Source organism: Mus caroli, chromosome 16 (genome assembly GCF_900094665.2).
Source record: "Mus caroli chromosome 16, CAROLI_EIJ_v1.1, whole genome shotgun sequence".
In the NCBI taxonomy this organism is placed as follows: domain Eukaryota; kingdom Metazoa; phylum Chordata; class Mammalia; order Rodentia; family Muridae; genus Mus; species Mus caroli.
The window spans coordinates 52,547,720-52,564,089 of record NC_034585.1 but is presented as its reverse complement, the minus strand read 5'-3'; the positions used below and the strand labels follow the sequence as shown (position 1 = coordinate 52,564,089).

The following is a 16,370-nucleotide window of genomic DNA, read 5'->3' as shown; positions in this document are numbered from 1 at the left end:
AAAAAAAAAAAAAAAAAAATTAAATAATGGTTATTAATGTAATTGGTTTGACCTATGGGAGTATATTAAATATGATTTTTAAAGTTTAAAAGAAATTTTAGGACAATCTTAGTTTAGAAGGCATGAACATTATTTCAGGTGTTCCTGTTACAGAAAAAAATAAACATTTAAATAAAGAAGCATGAAAATTTTGGGTTAAAAGGCACATATTTTGTTTTAGGTGCTCCTACTAGGCAAAGAACAAGCATTTAAACAAAGCAGCATGAAAATTTTGATTCTTAGCAGCAAGATCTTAGCTACTGTCCTTGCTTGGTAGGCTCTTTTTGCCTAGGTGGAGGGGTAGAGGCCTGCTCTGCCATGCCTCAGCTGTAGCTGTCTGCTCCAGCAGGCAGGTCCCTTTTTCTCCCCAGGTGTTTTCCTTGGCTGGTACTGCTAGAAGGCAGGTGGAGGAGGGGTGTTTTATGTACACCCTAAAAGTAGAGCGGAAAGAAAAAGAGCATAGAAACTTGCTGGCACCTTATCAGCAGGGTTGGAGGGAGCGGGGGCGGGGGTAGCAATTGCAGTTTTTGTTAATGGCCCATTGGACTATCTGGATCTAGATGGAGGTCAGTGCAGTAGCTACACCTGAAAACAAAAGTGGGAAGAAGTCGGAGTGTCTGTCTTTAGAGTGGGAAAGTCTGGGTTTTGGAACGAGTGCCAGGGGTTGCTCATAGTCTGGAGTTCCTATGTGGGTCTGCGTTGGTTACCAGCTGGGATATGCATCAGCTGGGTATGTCCCACATTGTAGGTGCCAGATGTGGTTCCGCCTTCACCGCTAGGGTGTGAGGACACCACTGGACAGACAAAATGCAGTGATGCTATATTGCATTTATCCTATGCCCACTGTTGGACGATGGCCTTGAAGAAAGCACCAATACAACGCACAGGGGGTGGGAAAACACCGTCTAATATGTGGGAGGCCAAAGAGGCCTTGACTCCCAGTCATCCAGTCACAACTGGAAACCTCGCAGAGTTGAAACAGACTGGTCAGGGGTCCATGGGCCTGCAAAGAGATACCTAGGGCCAGGGGGCTCCCAAACTCCTGGACATCCAGATACCACTGGGTTTTGAGGAGTTGAAGGGGGCCCTCAAGCTGAGGACAAGCCCCAGGTCTGGGGGCTTCGGGGAAATGGAGAACTCCAGCTTAGCTGAGCAGTGGCAAGTCTGGGAGTTTGGACCTTTGGGCCTTCTGCAGAAGACTTATATGGTGCAGCTCTGCAGACAAAGGCTTCCTCCAGGCTCCTCCATGTGGTTCTTGATGAAAGAGACAGTCATTGGTGCCAAACTGTTTATTGATTGTTCATTGTGGAAAATGAGTGCATACCACCTGCTCAGGGTAGACCAGAGATTAAATACCTTTTGCAGGAAGAAATAAATGTCCAGGAAGGGAGGCTTTTTTGGCTAAACCCTCAGGGCCTCTAAATACTTCATTAGCATGGAGAACTCTGTTCTGATCTATATGACCACAGGTCATGTTCCTATGTAGGGAGTGTAGGAATGTGACAGGGGACAGGTCAGGAGCAGGTGACACCCTCTCAGAGGTTCCCTCTCAGATTTCTGGGGCTTTCAAACTGTGCAACCTTACCAAGTTTCCTGGCACAGTCCACTGCCCCATATGTTTGCATCGATTTTTCCAAAACAAAATAGACTTTTGATTCTAATCAATAGCCATTAACTGCTGCTGCCAAAAGACATCCTCTGGGCAAAAGTCACACTAGCCATTAAAGCACATCTGTTTTATATTTACAATAACACAATAATATATCTGAAGGAAAGATCAGGCACATGAGAATAAATATATATATTTTAGTAAAGTTATCACTAGACATACCTTTCAGATAAAAAGCTCTTGTGATGGTTTACACTCTGACAAGACTCTAAGCTGCCATCAGATGATGAAGAAAGTTGCTCTGATTTCAGGTTGGCTGTATCACTCAAACTGGCCTCAGTTACGGGTGGGATCTTTAAATATTTTCTTCCTAATTCTGTTTGCCGGATATCCGTCAGTATAACTCTGGGTATCCTGCCACATAAAATAACAAACACTGTACTGTACTAGAGTTTCGTGCAGGGGAGGAGAAAAAGAAAAGGAAAAAAAATGTAACCAATAAAGTTGAATTTCCAAATATTGTTACTTCAGTGCAAGTAGGCTTTATTAGAATCGTAGCATTCAGGAAATCAACGTATGAATACTCAAAACTTTGGGTAGATGCAATCTTGTTTCTAAAAGTGCTTCTTTCTTACACAGCACAGGACAGGTTACTAGTGTGAGTCTGTGATGTCTGTAACTTTACTAACAGATGCTAGAGCAGTACCTAAAGTTTAACTGATTTTTCTAAAAAAAAAAAAAAATGCCTTTTTCTTTTCCAGCATTTATTAAATATACATATCACCTCAAACCAATCCATGAAATTTGAATTTTTATTTAGAGAAAGATCCCTGATAAGTAACTAAACACTCATCAAATGACAAATGCTTCATCCAACAAGGAAGACAACATTCAGATTACATCCATGATAATTCCAGATCCCTCACATGGAACAGCACACATGCTTATGGCAATTCCTATGTTCATGTAATAATAGCATTGGGTAAGTGGGCCAATAGGCTAAAGGTTTAGAAATTCAAGGTGTATTTTTAAATATTTAAACCTTCTAACTGGTGGAATCTCTATCAGATATACTATTATATGTCATGCATCTTTATAATCAAAAACGGTAGCAAAATCTGCTAGATTACTCGTCTTCTATTATGAACAAATGATGCATTGCCACACTACAAAGATATCTTTAAAAGTCTTTTTTTGCCTTGCACGTACCAGGTCCAGGGTTCAATTCCAGCATGGTAGGAGACGGAGGAATAACATTTGACCCTATTGACTTGATCAAGCAAACTGTTTTCATTTGGGTGGGGGAGGGACAAGAGAGATGTCTTTTTTAAGTTTTGCTACTATATTTTTTTAAAGATTTATTTATGTATGTATGTGAGTACTCTGTAGCTGTACAGATGGTTGTGAGCCTTCATGTGGTTGTTGGGAAGTGAATTTTAGGACCTCTGCTAGCCCTGGTCAGCCCTGCTCGTGCAGGTCAACTCTGCTTGCTCAGTCCCTGCTCACTCCTGCCCAAAGATTTGTTTGTTATTATACATAAGTACACTGTAGCTGACTTCAAACGCACCAGAAGAGGGCATCAGATCTCATTACAAGTGGTTGTGAGCCAACATTGGTTGCTCGGATTTGAACTCAGGACCTTCAGAAGAGCAGTCAGTGCTCTTACCCACTGAGCCATCTTGCCAGCCCCCTGCTACTAAATTTTTAAAATATTTATTTAGTAATTTTACTTGTGAATGTGTGGAAAGTTAGAAAAGGGTGTCAGATGCCCTGGAACTGGAGTTATAGATGGTTGTAAAATACTGGTACTGTGTCCTCTGCAAGGGCATCCAGTGTTTTTACTTGCTAAGCCTTCACTCTAAGCTTAACTACTCCTTTGTTTTGTTTTGTTTTGTTTTGTTTTGTTTTGTTTTAAGACAGGTTCTCACTAAGCTGAATAAGCTGGCCCAAAATTCAAGATCAATTAGGCTTTAGCCTTGCCAGGAGCTGGGCATAGAGTACAGGTGTTTGCTACAAGCTTGGATAGTTATTATCGTTCTTTAAAGTGTTCTTATTTCTCCATTGTTGGACGCCCCACTGCTGCCTGTGCGCTGGACTACTTGCTGCAGGTGTAGAGTCAATGACACAGACTCCGGGAGCAGGTGAGAAATGCTGCAGCATGATCAGTTGAATGCTGCTGCAAGCTCCTTTAACACCCTCCACCTACACCTCATTGATCTTTTTTTTTAAAAAAAAAAAAAAAAACTTTTTTTTTCAATTTTTTATTAGATATTTTCTTCATTTACATTTCAAATGCTATCCCGAAAGTCCCCTATACCCTCCCCCCTGCCCTACTCCCCTACCCACCCACTCCCACTTCTTGGCCCTGGCGTTCCCCTGTACTGGGCATATAAAGTGCCCTCAGAGCTCATGTCTCTAGCTGCATATGTAGCAGAAGATAGCCTAGTCGGCCATCACTGGGAAGAGAGGCTCATTGATCTTTTAAACAGCAGTTCCCCATTGGCTGGCATTGTCTGTGTTAGCAATCCTTGGTCTCTCCGGCAGTCTTCAATTAGATCCTCCTGAAGGAGATGACTCTGCAGCTATGCAGCCCTGGTGTTTATGCAGAGGTTTATGCACATCATTCCTCCTACACCCCACATCCCCTTATCTACTACAAATATGCAGCTAACACACTCCACTGATATTTTGTGGAAACCAAGGATATTTTTAGAAAAGCCTTACGTACTTCTGCTTAAATAAAATGTCAACATCACTAAATATTATTAAATATGTGGAAGTACTCTTTATTTTCATTATGTAAAGGCACTGTGTTACTTTCACTATATTCCAGACCACATACAATGTTGGGCTCTAAAAGAGCTTTAGGGCTAATGCGATGGCCTGACAGCCTGAGGTCAATGCTTAGATCTCACATGAAGGTGGAAGGAGAGGATCAGCTCCCAAAAGTCACCCTCTGACCCCCACAGGCACGCTATATCATGTGCACATTCTCACATACCACACATGCATACCCACTGATAACAACAAATAAAATTAGCTACAGATAGTAACTTTAAATTAGTTCTCTATTTTCAACACAGAGTATCATTCCAAAGTCTTGAGTGATATGGCCTAGTCTTCCAAGTAGCTCTTCCCTGAGGGCCTGTCTTCGGACATTCTGCTTCTTTCATTCTAAGAACGCGATATGAGTAACTAAGCATTCCTACAGGTAGGTACTTCAGGAAATCCTTGAATATCCATTTCTATTATAACCATCATAAAAAAGTTCTACAATGATTAAATAGCATCTGTGATCTAAAACCAGAGCTGATGGTAAGTATAGCTCCCTTAAATTAAGGCTGAGAAAGAGTGGAAGACTACCACCTAGTACACTCCAATTTGGAGAAGGCAAAGCAGAAATATTTTTCATTAATGTTGCATCACTTATAATTATAAGCATCCTATTTAATACTGCTTTGTACACTTAATGCCTGAATTATGCTTTTAAGCACTAGATTGAAAAAAAATGCTAGATTTGAAGGGGTGTCGGCAATGAAGAATCAAAAAGGAGTCTCAAGGTTTCTTTTGTCTAATCTCAGACCATGTACTGATCTAAAATAAAATTCAACTAAGGCTCTAACACTTCAAGAAAAATACTGATCTGGGTGTGGTGGCACATGCCTGTAATTCCAACACTTGGGAAGCAAAGAGATCTCTGGGAGTTCTAGAGTATACAGTCTACACAGTGAGATCTGTCTAAGGGAAAAAAAAATAAGGCAGAGAAAGAAAAAGTTGGGAGTAAGACAGAAATATATTTAAGTTATCACCAGATTTTTTCCAAGGAAATGTTAGTGCACATAGAATTTTACTTAGTTAAAAAAAAAAAAAAAGATCCTGATACACTAAACTGATAACTCAATTTGAGAATCAATAAGGTATTGCTCATTATACAAAAAGTGAATCCAAAAGTTTTAGGATATAGAAAGAAGTTTGGGGGCACATAGGAGATAGATCAAAGAAAAAAATGCCAACTGTTAGTTTAAATACCTGACAATGGCATAATTTACAGGTGGCTTCAAGTGTTCACTTCCTAAAATAAACACTGTTTCTGAAATAAAGGGGTTGTGTACAAAATATTTTAGTCCTAAATGATTCTGGAAAAGATAAACTGACCCAAAAAATCGGCAAGGAGAGGGTGCATTGCCCAGAATTTTCTTTGGATAATAAATGACTGCCCAATTGTCTTGAGCTGGCCTGGAGGCCCCAGCATGGAGCAGAGCTACCCACACCACCCTGGGCTGCTCCTGCCACTTCAGCAGGTCACATCTACTGGGGGAGAGCAAGCTGAACGCTTCAGGATGGACGCACGCATGGAGGGTGAGGAAGGAAGAGGGCAGGTCCAAAGACAGCCAGGTCCATCAATCAACTCTGGGACTGATGGGATGACCAAGGTTGTAGACAGATGGCCCTCACATTCCATCCTCATGTTATCATTTACACCGATAGAGTTTGAAGAAAGAAAAAAATTAAAAAGGAGAACTGAACACTTGAAAAGATAAATAAATGTAAGCTGAATACGAAATGTAAGTCAGACAAACTCAAACTTCTTTCCTAGAACAGAAAAAACAAAATTCAAACAAAAATTATTTTTAAAAGATTAGACACCAAAATACTGTAGAAGCTGCATTCCTTAAGATGCTACAGACCTGAAAGCTCTCCAACACTGTCAGAGTGTTCAAGGCATGTACCAGCATGTCCCTAATACTTCACTTTTCAACTAGAAAACATTCTTGACTATGTGGAAGATTACCCAGAACAAAATAAAAAGTAAATAGTTTAATGAACTAATTAATGGGTAAAATAACATATTAAAGTCCAATTTCTATTTTACTGCAGGAGGAAAAAAAAAAACACTAGGGTTCAGGAGGATGAAAAGGTAAAGAGAGGCACATGGCCAACGAATTAGGCTCACAGGCTGTGGACACTCACCACCAGAAGAATCTGACTCCACCACCAAATAACACCTGTTTTAGGAGAGTTACTTACCATAACTTCTGTTTCTGAGCACAGAGCACCTTAGATCTACTATGAGAAGACTACCTACCTTCCACAATGAGAATTAAACAATAATAGACAAACAAACAAACATTTAAAGCAATTAGCACAATTGCTAGCATGTACTATATCCAAAGTAAATGCAAGCTTGATTGAATTTTCGTATTACTGGAGTCTTACTCAATGCTAATTTGGGTAACTATCAGACTCTGCTATCTTGTTGAAAATTCAATCTTTTGAAAAGTGAGTGTAACTTCACACCTAGCAATGACTATGGTCTTGTACTCAGTGCTTCAGAATTCACAGCCATTGTCTAATGCCTTTATCATGTACAGATAAAATCCACTTTGGATACCTTAAGAGTAAAGCTTTGTGTGACGTCCTTACAGAATACAGATCTATAAAGTAAACTAAATCCATAGTGGCTAGATTGTCTTTGGAACTACAAGTTTGTACTTACAGCATCAGTAGTATCAGTACTGTGCTGTTATCCAGAGCTACTTTGTATTTCAGGAAGTTCTCAAATTTTATAATCTATCTCAATCCACAATCCAGAAATGAAAGTTAACATGTCATATAATATATCAAATTTGCTTTCCTAAATATGTAAATGTTATTGGTAAATGATATGAAATAACTATAAAATTACATTTCAGAATATAAAAATAACTATACCAAACTAAAGCAGAAATGGATCCTGAAAAACAAGACAGCAAAAGTGTGTTGGAAAAGCTGTGCCTTTTCTGATGACTCCATTGTAGGCTTTCTCCTCTCTGAATGTCTATTACAATTTGGCTTATGTACGGCAAGGTAGAAGCTGGAGAGATGGTTTAGCAGTTATAACTGACTGCTCTTCCAGATGTCCTGAGTTCAATTCCCAGCAACTACATGGTGGCTCACAACCATCTGTAATGGGATCTGATGCCCTCTTCTGGTGTGTCTGAAGACAGCTACAGTGTACTCATATACATTAAATAAATAAATAAATTTTAGGAAAAAAGTACAGCAAGGTAAGAATAAGGTACAAATATGGGGAGACATTGGAAAACCAATGACATATTAATATATAAGTCATCTCAAGAGCCATTTCTAATAAAGTATACTGAAAACTTGTAATTATACCTCTTAATATAGCTGCAATATAGGAAGTTGCAATACTAATCCACTTTCATATTTGTGAAATTCACATTAATATCATCCTAAAATACAGTGTGTTGTATTTCACAAGGATATTATAAAGCCACTCATTTCTCAGATGACATAATTCAAACTATAAGAAAACTGTTAGTTTTTCCTTTTTTATTCTCTTCTTTTAAAACATTTGTTTATTATTATATACATGTATAGGTTAGAAGACAACCTTCAGAAGTTAGTTCCAGTCTTCCATGGTGAATTACAGGGATTAAACTCAGGTCAAGCTTGAAATCAAAGTGTTCTTACCCCTTGGCCATCTCACTGGCCCATAACTTTAAGAGATCCACAGATTTCCTTTTTGCTCTTTGTGTGTGTGTGTGGGGGGGGGGTATACAGATATGTATGTGGGCAGGAATATGTATGTGTTTGTATGTAGATGGATGCATGTTGGGGGACGATATGTACACACATGTGTATATGTGTACATGTAGAAGAAAAGAGGACAACCGTAGGTGTTGCTCCTTGGGAGCTGCACACATTATTTTTTTTAACAAAGACCCCCACTTGGGGCCTCGGGATTGCCAATTAAGCTACGCTGGGCAGTCAGTGAGCCCCAGTGTCCCTCCTATTTGTCCTCCCCAGCACTGGGGCTGCAAATCCACCCCACTACATCCTGCTTTTAACATGGGTGAGGGATCCCAGTACATGAGATCAACATCAGGCTCTCATGCTCTCTTTCCCTGTACTTTACTCACAAAGCCATGTCCTTAGCCCTAAACTTCACAGGTTTCTTTTTCCATTTAGAATAATACTGGCCTAAAGAAATCATAAAATAAGAACAGTATTTGGAATTCATTGAGGTTTTTTTTTTTGTTTCAAATGTATAATTTAAGAAAAATAATAAATATACCATTTAGATAAATTCCAAGTATAAATTCATTGGAAAAATATGAGTGTGTTATATTCTGTACTTCACTAATCACTGCCACTGCCAATAAATGAAAGCAAGAGTAAGTTAACCCTCTGTGTACGTCCCACTCAGCTCCTGCTGACCAAAGCTTATAAATGTCTAGAAATTTTCAACCAGGAAAATAAATGTGAACCACATGTGGAAATAAGCTCGCCTATAAAAAGACGTGTACTGACATGTCCTTTAGACAGAATCAAACATGCTGGGGCCGTGCTGGTGCATGTCTATATTCCCAACACTCGAGAGGCAGAGGTGGGGGATCTCTGTGACCTTTAGGCCAGCCTGGTCAACAGAGTGAGTTTCAGGATAGGCAACATTACAGAGAAACTCTGTCTCAAAGAAATATAAATAAATAAATAAATAAATAAATAAATAAATAAATAAATAAAATAAAAAGAGGATGTAAGGAGAGGAGAGAGTCAAACAATTAAGGAATCAAATTTAAAATAAGCCCCACGTGTTTCATTTTTTAAGTACCTGCTAGTCTGGTATTTCTAAAATTCCTGACTCTTTATTCTTATTACATTATATAGTTGATTTGACCCATGTGTTTTCTATTTGTCCTGTTAGTCTGATCCAGGAATCAATGGGATAAACTGTTCTTACAAAAAAAAGCAAGGAGGTTAGTTCATTGCTCTTACATACCAGAATGAAAAGTAAAATTTCTAATAAAAAGTCATTTCAGTACTCAAGTATATTTTGTTTACTTAAAAGTTAAACTTTAGGATGAAATTTAAAGGCAAAGGTAAAGTTTCATCTGCTGGGTAAAAATGAAACTAAGGCAAAAGGCCTCCTGTCAAACATCAGAAGACTGAAGGCGACACAAAGCTCCCGGTGAAAACAGCAAGTCTCAGAACACACTCAGCCAAAGCCATCCCCAAGAGGTCTCCAGGTCCTTATTCAAGGCTTGGAATCTCTTTTCTAGGTTGTCATCAAAATTACAGAGCCGAAAATTCATTCTAATAGAAGAGGATATGTATCAATAAAAGTCTGAATATGTTCCTCCGGTAGGAACTGTTTCTTCCATTCAGCAAATACTTACCATTTAATATGTGCCTAATACTGTACTAGGAAAAAGGAATAAGATGCAATATAGTCCCTGTTCTCATAAAGTTTACTGTCAAGGACACATACAAAGAAGCTAAAAATCACAGTATGTGTGCTACGATGAACAGACTGTTGAAGAGATCAGACGGAGGTTTCAAGTGCAGCCACGTGTGAGAAGGAGTCAAAGATGAATGAGATCAGGATTTAGAACAGCAGAAATCAGTAAAAGGGGAAGAGGAGATTGGTTACAAGATAAGAATGAAGAAAATGAAACAGCACATGGCTTTCAGTGAGATATAAACAGTTTCCCAAGAATAATATAAAAATGGAGGGCAAACAGACACGGACCAAACAGTCAATGGGTCAGTCATTTGGCATGTGTGCGTCAAACTTGAAGGTTACAAGGATCCAGACAGATATAAACTAATGAGTAACGAGTTTCATGTGACTTTCAAATGTAAGGAATGGCTTGATAAGAAAAAGTTCACTCTCAGGAAGCCCGAACAAGTGACTATCATATAATAAAGACACTAAGTTTGGGGGGCTTAGATGCTGTGGATGGGCCTGGTGCTGTTTGTATTTTGATGCTAATTCTACCCTCCAGGGCAGGGCGCTAAGGAGAGTGAGTCATATACTCAGGTGACTTCTTGTGAACCAATCCCCTAATGAATAAAGAAGCCAATCACTGGGCGAGTAGGAGGGAATTGCGGTTTGGAGAGGGGAAGAGAAGAGGAGTGGAGGAGGGGAAGAGAGAGGGCCCTTTTGGACTGAGATACCATGAGGACAAGAGGTAATTACCAGTGTCTCCCAGTTTCAGTGGTGGATCCATCAGGATTTGCCGGCAGAGGATTTAGATTTAATAGGGTTTACAAGTTAGGATTTTAATTGTTGCGCCCAGAGATTGAGTTACCGTTATTTCTGAACTAAGTTTGTGTTGTGTTTTCCTTCACATGGAGGCTTGTCTGGGTTCAAGAGAGAAAGGTACTGCTGGCAAAATGTGGGTTTGCCTGAGGGGCACCACAAAGGTCATGGGGGTTTTAAAGCATGGGGCTGGTGTGGTAGCTACCCGCCAGTGGGAATTTAGCAAGCTGAGTGGAGAGATTTTGGAGCTCTGAGTCAGAGTCACCATGAGATAAAAAACAGGTCGGCCATTGCCCACCAGTGCATGGCTGGCCAGGCTGCTGGGGCACGGGAACTTGTCGTTCTTTTTAATATTTCCCACAACACTTAGACTGGAGTGCTGGCAATAAAGATGAAACATTATGTCTGTATAGATTTACATCACAATGATGAGATGTAAGGAATGAAAATAAAAGGGAGTTACAGCCATCCCCAAGTTCTAATTTACAGAACTTAGTATATGGGTGAGCCAGTCACTCAGACAGCAAAGGGCATACAAACATAAGGATGAGTTGAGAATAAAGATTGTTTATACTTTGAAACAAGTCTAAGTTTAGTAAACCTAGACCTCAGCTGAATGCCAGGACTAGGGAAGGTGGGAGAACTAGGGACTTTTTTTTTTTTTTTAAGATTTATTTATGTAATGTATGCATGTGAGTGCTGCATTTGCATGTGTGCTTGCATGGCAAAAGAGGACATTAGATCCTGTTACAGATGGTTGTGAACTGCCCTGTGGTGCTGGGATGTGGCAGGCAGATCTTTGTGAGTTCAAGGTCAGTCTGGTATCTATGGAGAGTTCCAGGCCAAGGGTTACAAAAACAAATAGTAAGGACCTGTCTCAGAAAGCCAGAAAAAAAGAAAGGGGGGGAGGGGATATTCCTAATTATAGGCTGTAATATCAAAGCACTACCATAGTAAGGGGAAAGTTATTCTGATTCTAAACAATTTACCAACCCTAAAAGAAATTTTTGAAAGCTGAAACTATAAATGAAATATATACAAGTATTACATTATTATACCATAGATTACAAATTCCAAAAACCAATTCCTTCTTTTTACCACCAAACCTCACATTCAGTCTTTAAAAACAGGAAGCTGGAGATACAGCTCGGTGGTTAAGAGCCTTGCTGCTCTTGTAGATGACTAGAGTTTTGTTCCCAGCACCCACATAGTAGATCACATTATCTGTAACTCCAGCTCTAGGAGAGCCAACACTTTCTCCTGGTGTCTGTGGGCAAACTCACATAAATGTAAATAAAAAGAAATAATTTTTTTTCAAGAAACACAGAATTTTGTCTTCTTATTTTTTAAAAATTAAACTGAATATTTACTATTTAAAATGTGAAAGCAATATTTAATAGTTTCAAAATCAATGTCTATATTGAACCAATATGTAAAAATTATGAGAACATTCACAAAGCCAAAAGTAGTGAGAATCCAGATTAAGTTAGGTTTAAAATCTATGCTAAGATCTAAAAAAAGGAACCATAGTGGTGGAGGAGCTCTAGAGAGAGGAGTGATAGAATATGGGTGCTATGAAAGGGGAAATGAGGAAATTTGAGGACCTTTCTCTAGTGGAGGGGACAGTAATACAGAAGAAAAGGCAGGACAGATAAGTGACACTATGAATATTTTTAAGTCATAGGGAATCACATTGTTTTATATTTACTCAAAATTACATATATGTTAAGTATATGTATATGTGTACTTACATATATAGTTTTATGTTTACTCAAAAGTACATATATAATTACGTATGTATGTGAATATATGCTATATATAGTGCATTAATATATAATAACTATATGAAGTGAAAACTTAAGGGTTCTTTGGAAAGTCGATTGGATGGTGTTTTGCTGGGGCAAACACATGAAGAAATGTTTTGTTAAAGTAGACACAGGTGTGAAAGACTAAGACATTTTGTTGAAGCAGACCCAGGAGAGAGGATGTTACACTAAAGCAAGCAGGTAAAAGGACTTCTGATGAAAGATTCTTTGCTAATGACATGCATGTATTGTTCCACCCTACATTGCAGAGTTAAGCTACATTTGTCGGGACTCCATAGAGAAAAACAAAACTGGTGGTGTGCTGCAGTTTCTTGCCGCTTCCAAGGCTCATTGGATGCATGTGCTGAGGCGAGACCCATGTTGAGGGAAGGCACGTGGACACATGATGTTTGGAGGGTATAAATAGGACCCCACTGAGTGATGGAGGCAGAGCTTAGCTTGCTGGTACAAGCTGTGCAATGCTTGTGGGTCTCCTGTCTTCACAGATCTTCACTTCCCTGAGAGGCACAGCTGAGAACTTCTGGTGTTCCCGTTGGACCCTCCTGCTGACTCAAGCAGAGACTAAGGCTTGGCTGTCACACTAGGTTGTGTCACCACTGTTGCTAACCAGACTGTACTGATACTGCTGGTGTATCAATGAGGTGTTTGTGAGTGGATCAAGCTGCTGCTACCTGCTAACCTGTGAACTGAACTGCCGATATCTAGACAACACAGCAGGAGTTGCTTCAAAGAATCCTTCTAAATAGGTCCATTTCCCCCATCTCATTCCTGTTCCACTACCTCTGGTGGGTGGTGGGTTACAATAAAGGTTAAAGCATTTAAGAACCATCATTAAAGCTGAGAAGTGGTGGCACACACGTTTAATCCCAGCACTTGGGAGACAGAGGCAGTCGGATTTCTAAGTTCGAGGCCAGCCTGGTCTACAAAGTGAGTTCCAGGACAGCGAGAGCTACACAGAGAAACCCTGTCTCGAAAAATTGAAAAAAAGAAAAGAAAAAAACCCATCATTAAAAATAAGATTTGAAAAAATTAAAGTTTCAACTATATATTTAGTAATTAAAATTAAACTACTTGGGGGGTGGGTGATAATGCTCCCCCAAGAGCTGTAGAATATGCAATAAAACCTCCAGTACCAGGTGTGGGAAACTGCCTTCAAGCTGTTGATCAGGAGAGTCCAAGAGACTCCCAAAACAATACAAGCTATTGTCAGCTGCCCTTGGCTGCCTTCCCGAAGTTGAAGGGAAGACCCTGTTGCTGAAGACACCATACACTTGAGACACACGACTGGAGAAATCCAGCTGGATAGGACCTGGAAGCCTCCTCCCTGAAAACCACTTCTCACAGTATCAGAAGGTGCTACAAACTGCCAAAGGAGAAAAGCAGTCGTCCTACCCAGATGTAAAACCTGCGACCCACAATGGCCAGCATGGCATGATTTCCCCGAGGGTGCAATAGTGGCACTCATATCTTGAGAGTAAACAACAGCCACCTCACTGGGCTTAAAAATTTTCAACAAGAAGGAATTCATGCCTGAAACTATAAACCTATGCAACCACCTATAGCTGGCTAAGTCATGGAACTTAGTACTGCCACTTCCCCAAACTACTATACTCTCTGACTGCATCCTTAATCCGCATCTTTACACCCTTACGGGTGAGTGTGGGTCTCACTGCTCATCAAAGAAGCTTCTTTATACAGCAGACATAGGCCACTGTAGAAAGCCAAACATGGTTAAAAAGGCAGAGAGCAACTGACCATCGAGTACTCAGCCCCAGCTGATAAATTACAACACAATCCCTACACCTAAGGCTCGAGGAACATCGCAGAAGAGGAAGCTGAAATGCTCTAAGAGCCAGAGAATCATAACTTCTGCTACAAGACAGCACCTCCTACATATGGCATGGAAGCGTCAGGAATACAATCTCAACAACAAAGGTTCCTAACCCTGAATAATCTGAGCACTGACACGCATAGGTGATAGGCCAACATGGAAGAGATCTCACCCCTAGGTAATGAATGACTGCTGATAAGAGGGAGAGGGAAATTCAGTCGTCCTCGGGACTCTGTAATTGGTGATCAGCCCTAAAAACATAGCCATGCAAGCACACTAAAAGGACTCAGCATGTGGCATTTGTATATGTATCCATAAATATCCATATGTATGTATATATATATATATATATGTATATTTGCAGAAATATGAGAACATGAGGGTGTTTGGAGGGAGGAAAATGAATGGGGGAAATGATGTAAGAGGTAAAAAATAAAAAACAAACATTAATATGGACATATATTCAAATATGCATATATATTATGTTTTATAGCATAAATTTCTAAAATATATACATTAATCAATCATAAAGTAAATTAAATGGAATAAAGAGCATTTTAATCCCTTGTCAGAAGCATCATCTAACTGAAAGCAGATGGAAGCCTCTAAGGCTTGTGCTAGAGTGGAACACACTTGTATGCACTCATCTTAACTATCATCTCCAACAATCTTGCTTTTAAGAATACTGGATTTATTTCATATGTAGGAAAGTCAAAAGTATGGAACAAAATCAATACTATGTAACGTACCTTTCAGATAAATTAAGGCTTTGGTGAAGAGGATCTAATCTTTGACATGTCTCTATGCTGTCAACAGATGTCGAAGGCAATGAGTCTGATTGCACCTTGCTGGTAGCACATAAATTAGCATCCTTTCTAGGCAGGGTCTTTCTGAATTCTCGTCCTAAATCCGTCCATAGAACATTCGTCAACATAACTCTGAGATGCCTGTTACATACACAGATAATTAATACATGTGGTTCTAAATGTTATACAATACATGCATTTATTACAAACCTTAACAAGTGAGTATCTCCTCAAAGTAGGAATTTCACTTTCAGAAAATAATTATAAACATTAAAATTAAAAAACAAATGTCTAGCCATTCTCAATGACACATTAAAAAGTAAAGCCTACTTCACTTAAATTGGGATTTCTTCAAAATTATATCAGACAAACTATAACCATCCTCAAAAGTATGTCGTTGTTTGACTCCTAGCAACTCCCACTTTCCCACGGTCAGGGTTAGGAGTGGGAAGGGCAGATGCGTCTGCAGCTCTCATCACAGAAGCAACTGCTTTCTGTGTTACAAGTGTGCTTTTGCTTTAGCATACAGGAATTTAGAAAATACATTAAAACGAAGAGAACTCTTATTTTACCTTTTTTCTAACATGGATCAATAAACATTTGTATTTCATGGTAACAACTGTGGGGGATTCTGCAAATACAAGGGCTGGCAGAGGAAGATATTCATGAAGCAAGAGGAAATCTGGTTCAATACAACTTAATCAGTGTTAGTTCATGCTCCTCCTAGACTCTGGCTCCAAGCAGTTTATTTTAGCCATATTTAAGCATAGCACAAGCTTGGAAAAAGTCTCCTGATGATAATTAATCCAATCCAATGTATACAACCAAGCTTAAGGATGCTTACAGTGAAACTCTTTACACAGTACATATGGCCTCTTCCATAAAGCTGGGTTTTGTTGACTCAGGAACAATGCTCAAGATAAGGGTCTGTGGAGAGTAACTAACAAATACAAGTCTGGAGGATTCAGGTGAAGCCTGGCCCCCACCGACAGCAAAAGACCACCATCATAAACCACCATTCCTAGTTTTCTGGGTGGAAAAGGGTAAGCATCTCCTTCCTCTGAAGAGACAAGTCTGTGTATTTATCTCTAGTGCCTACTGTGAGTACAAGGACCTCATGCCCTCAGCAAACATCAACATAAGCCTGAGAAATACAGTTTTGCTTCATCATATTTGTGCATTTAGTCACTCAATATATTTTTCTTTGCTG

At 39.5% G+C, this 16,370-nt stretch overlaps 1 protein-coding gene across 6 annotated transcripts in view; it reads right to left on the bottom strand.

Annotated features, from left to right (window-relative positions):
• Positions 1-16,370, bottom strand: part of Senp7 (SUMO specific peptidase 7) — a 114,940-nt gene that overhangs the window by 65,596 nt on the left and 32,974 nt on the right. For 2 of the 6 annotated variants that reach the window (XM_021185135.2, XM_021185136.2), the window contains 2 exons: positions 15,104-15,301; positions 1,871-2,062 (listed from right to left, as the gene is read on the bottom strand). The exons of 1 other annotated variant lie outside the window; for it this stretch is intronic. In XM_021185135.2, coding sequence (XP_021040794.1) covers positions 1,871-2,062; positions 15,104-15,301 — 390 coding nt within the window. Of the gene's footprint in view, positions 1-1,866; positions 2,063-15,103; positions 15,302-16,370 lie in introns of all 6 variants that reach the window. 3 more of the 6 variants (XM_029470366.1, XM_029470363.1, XM_029470364.1) reach the window with 3 other exon arrangements.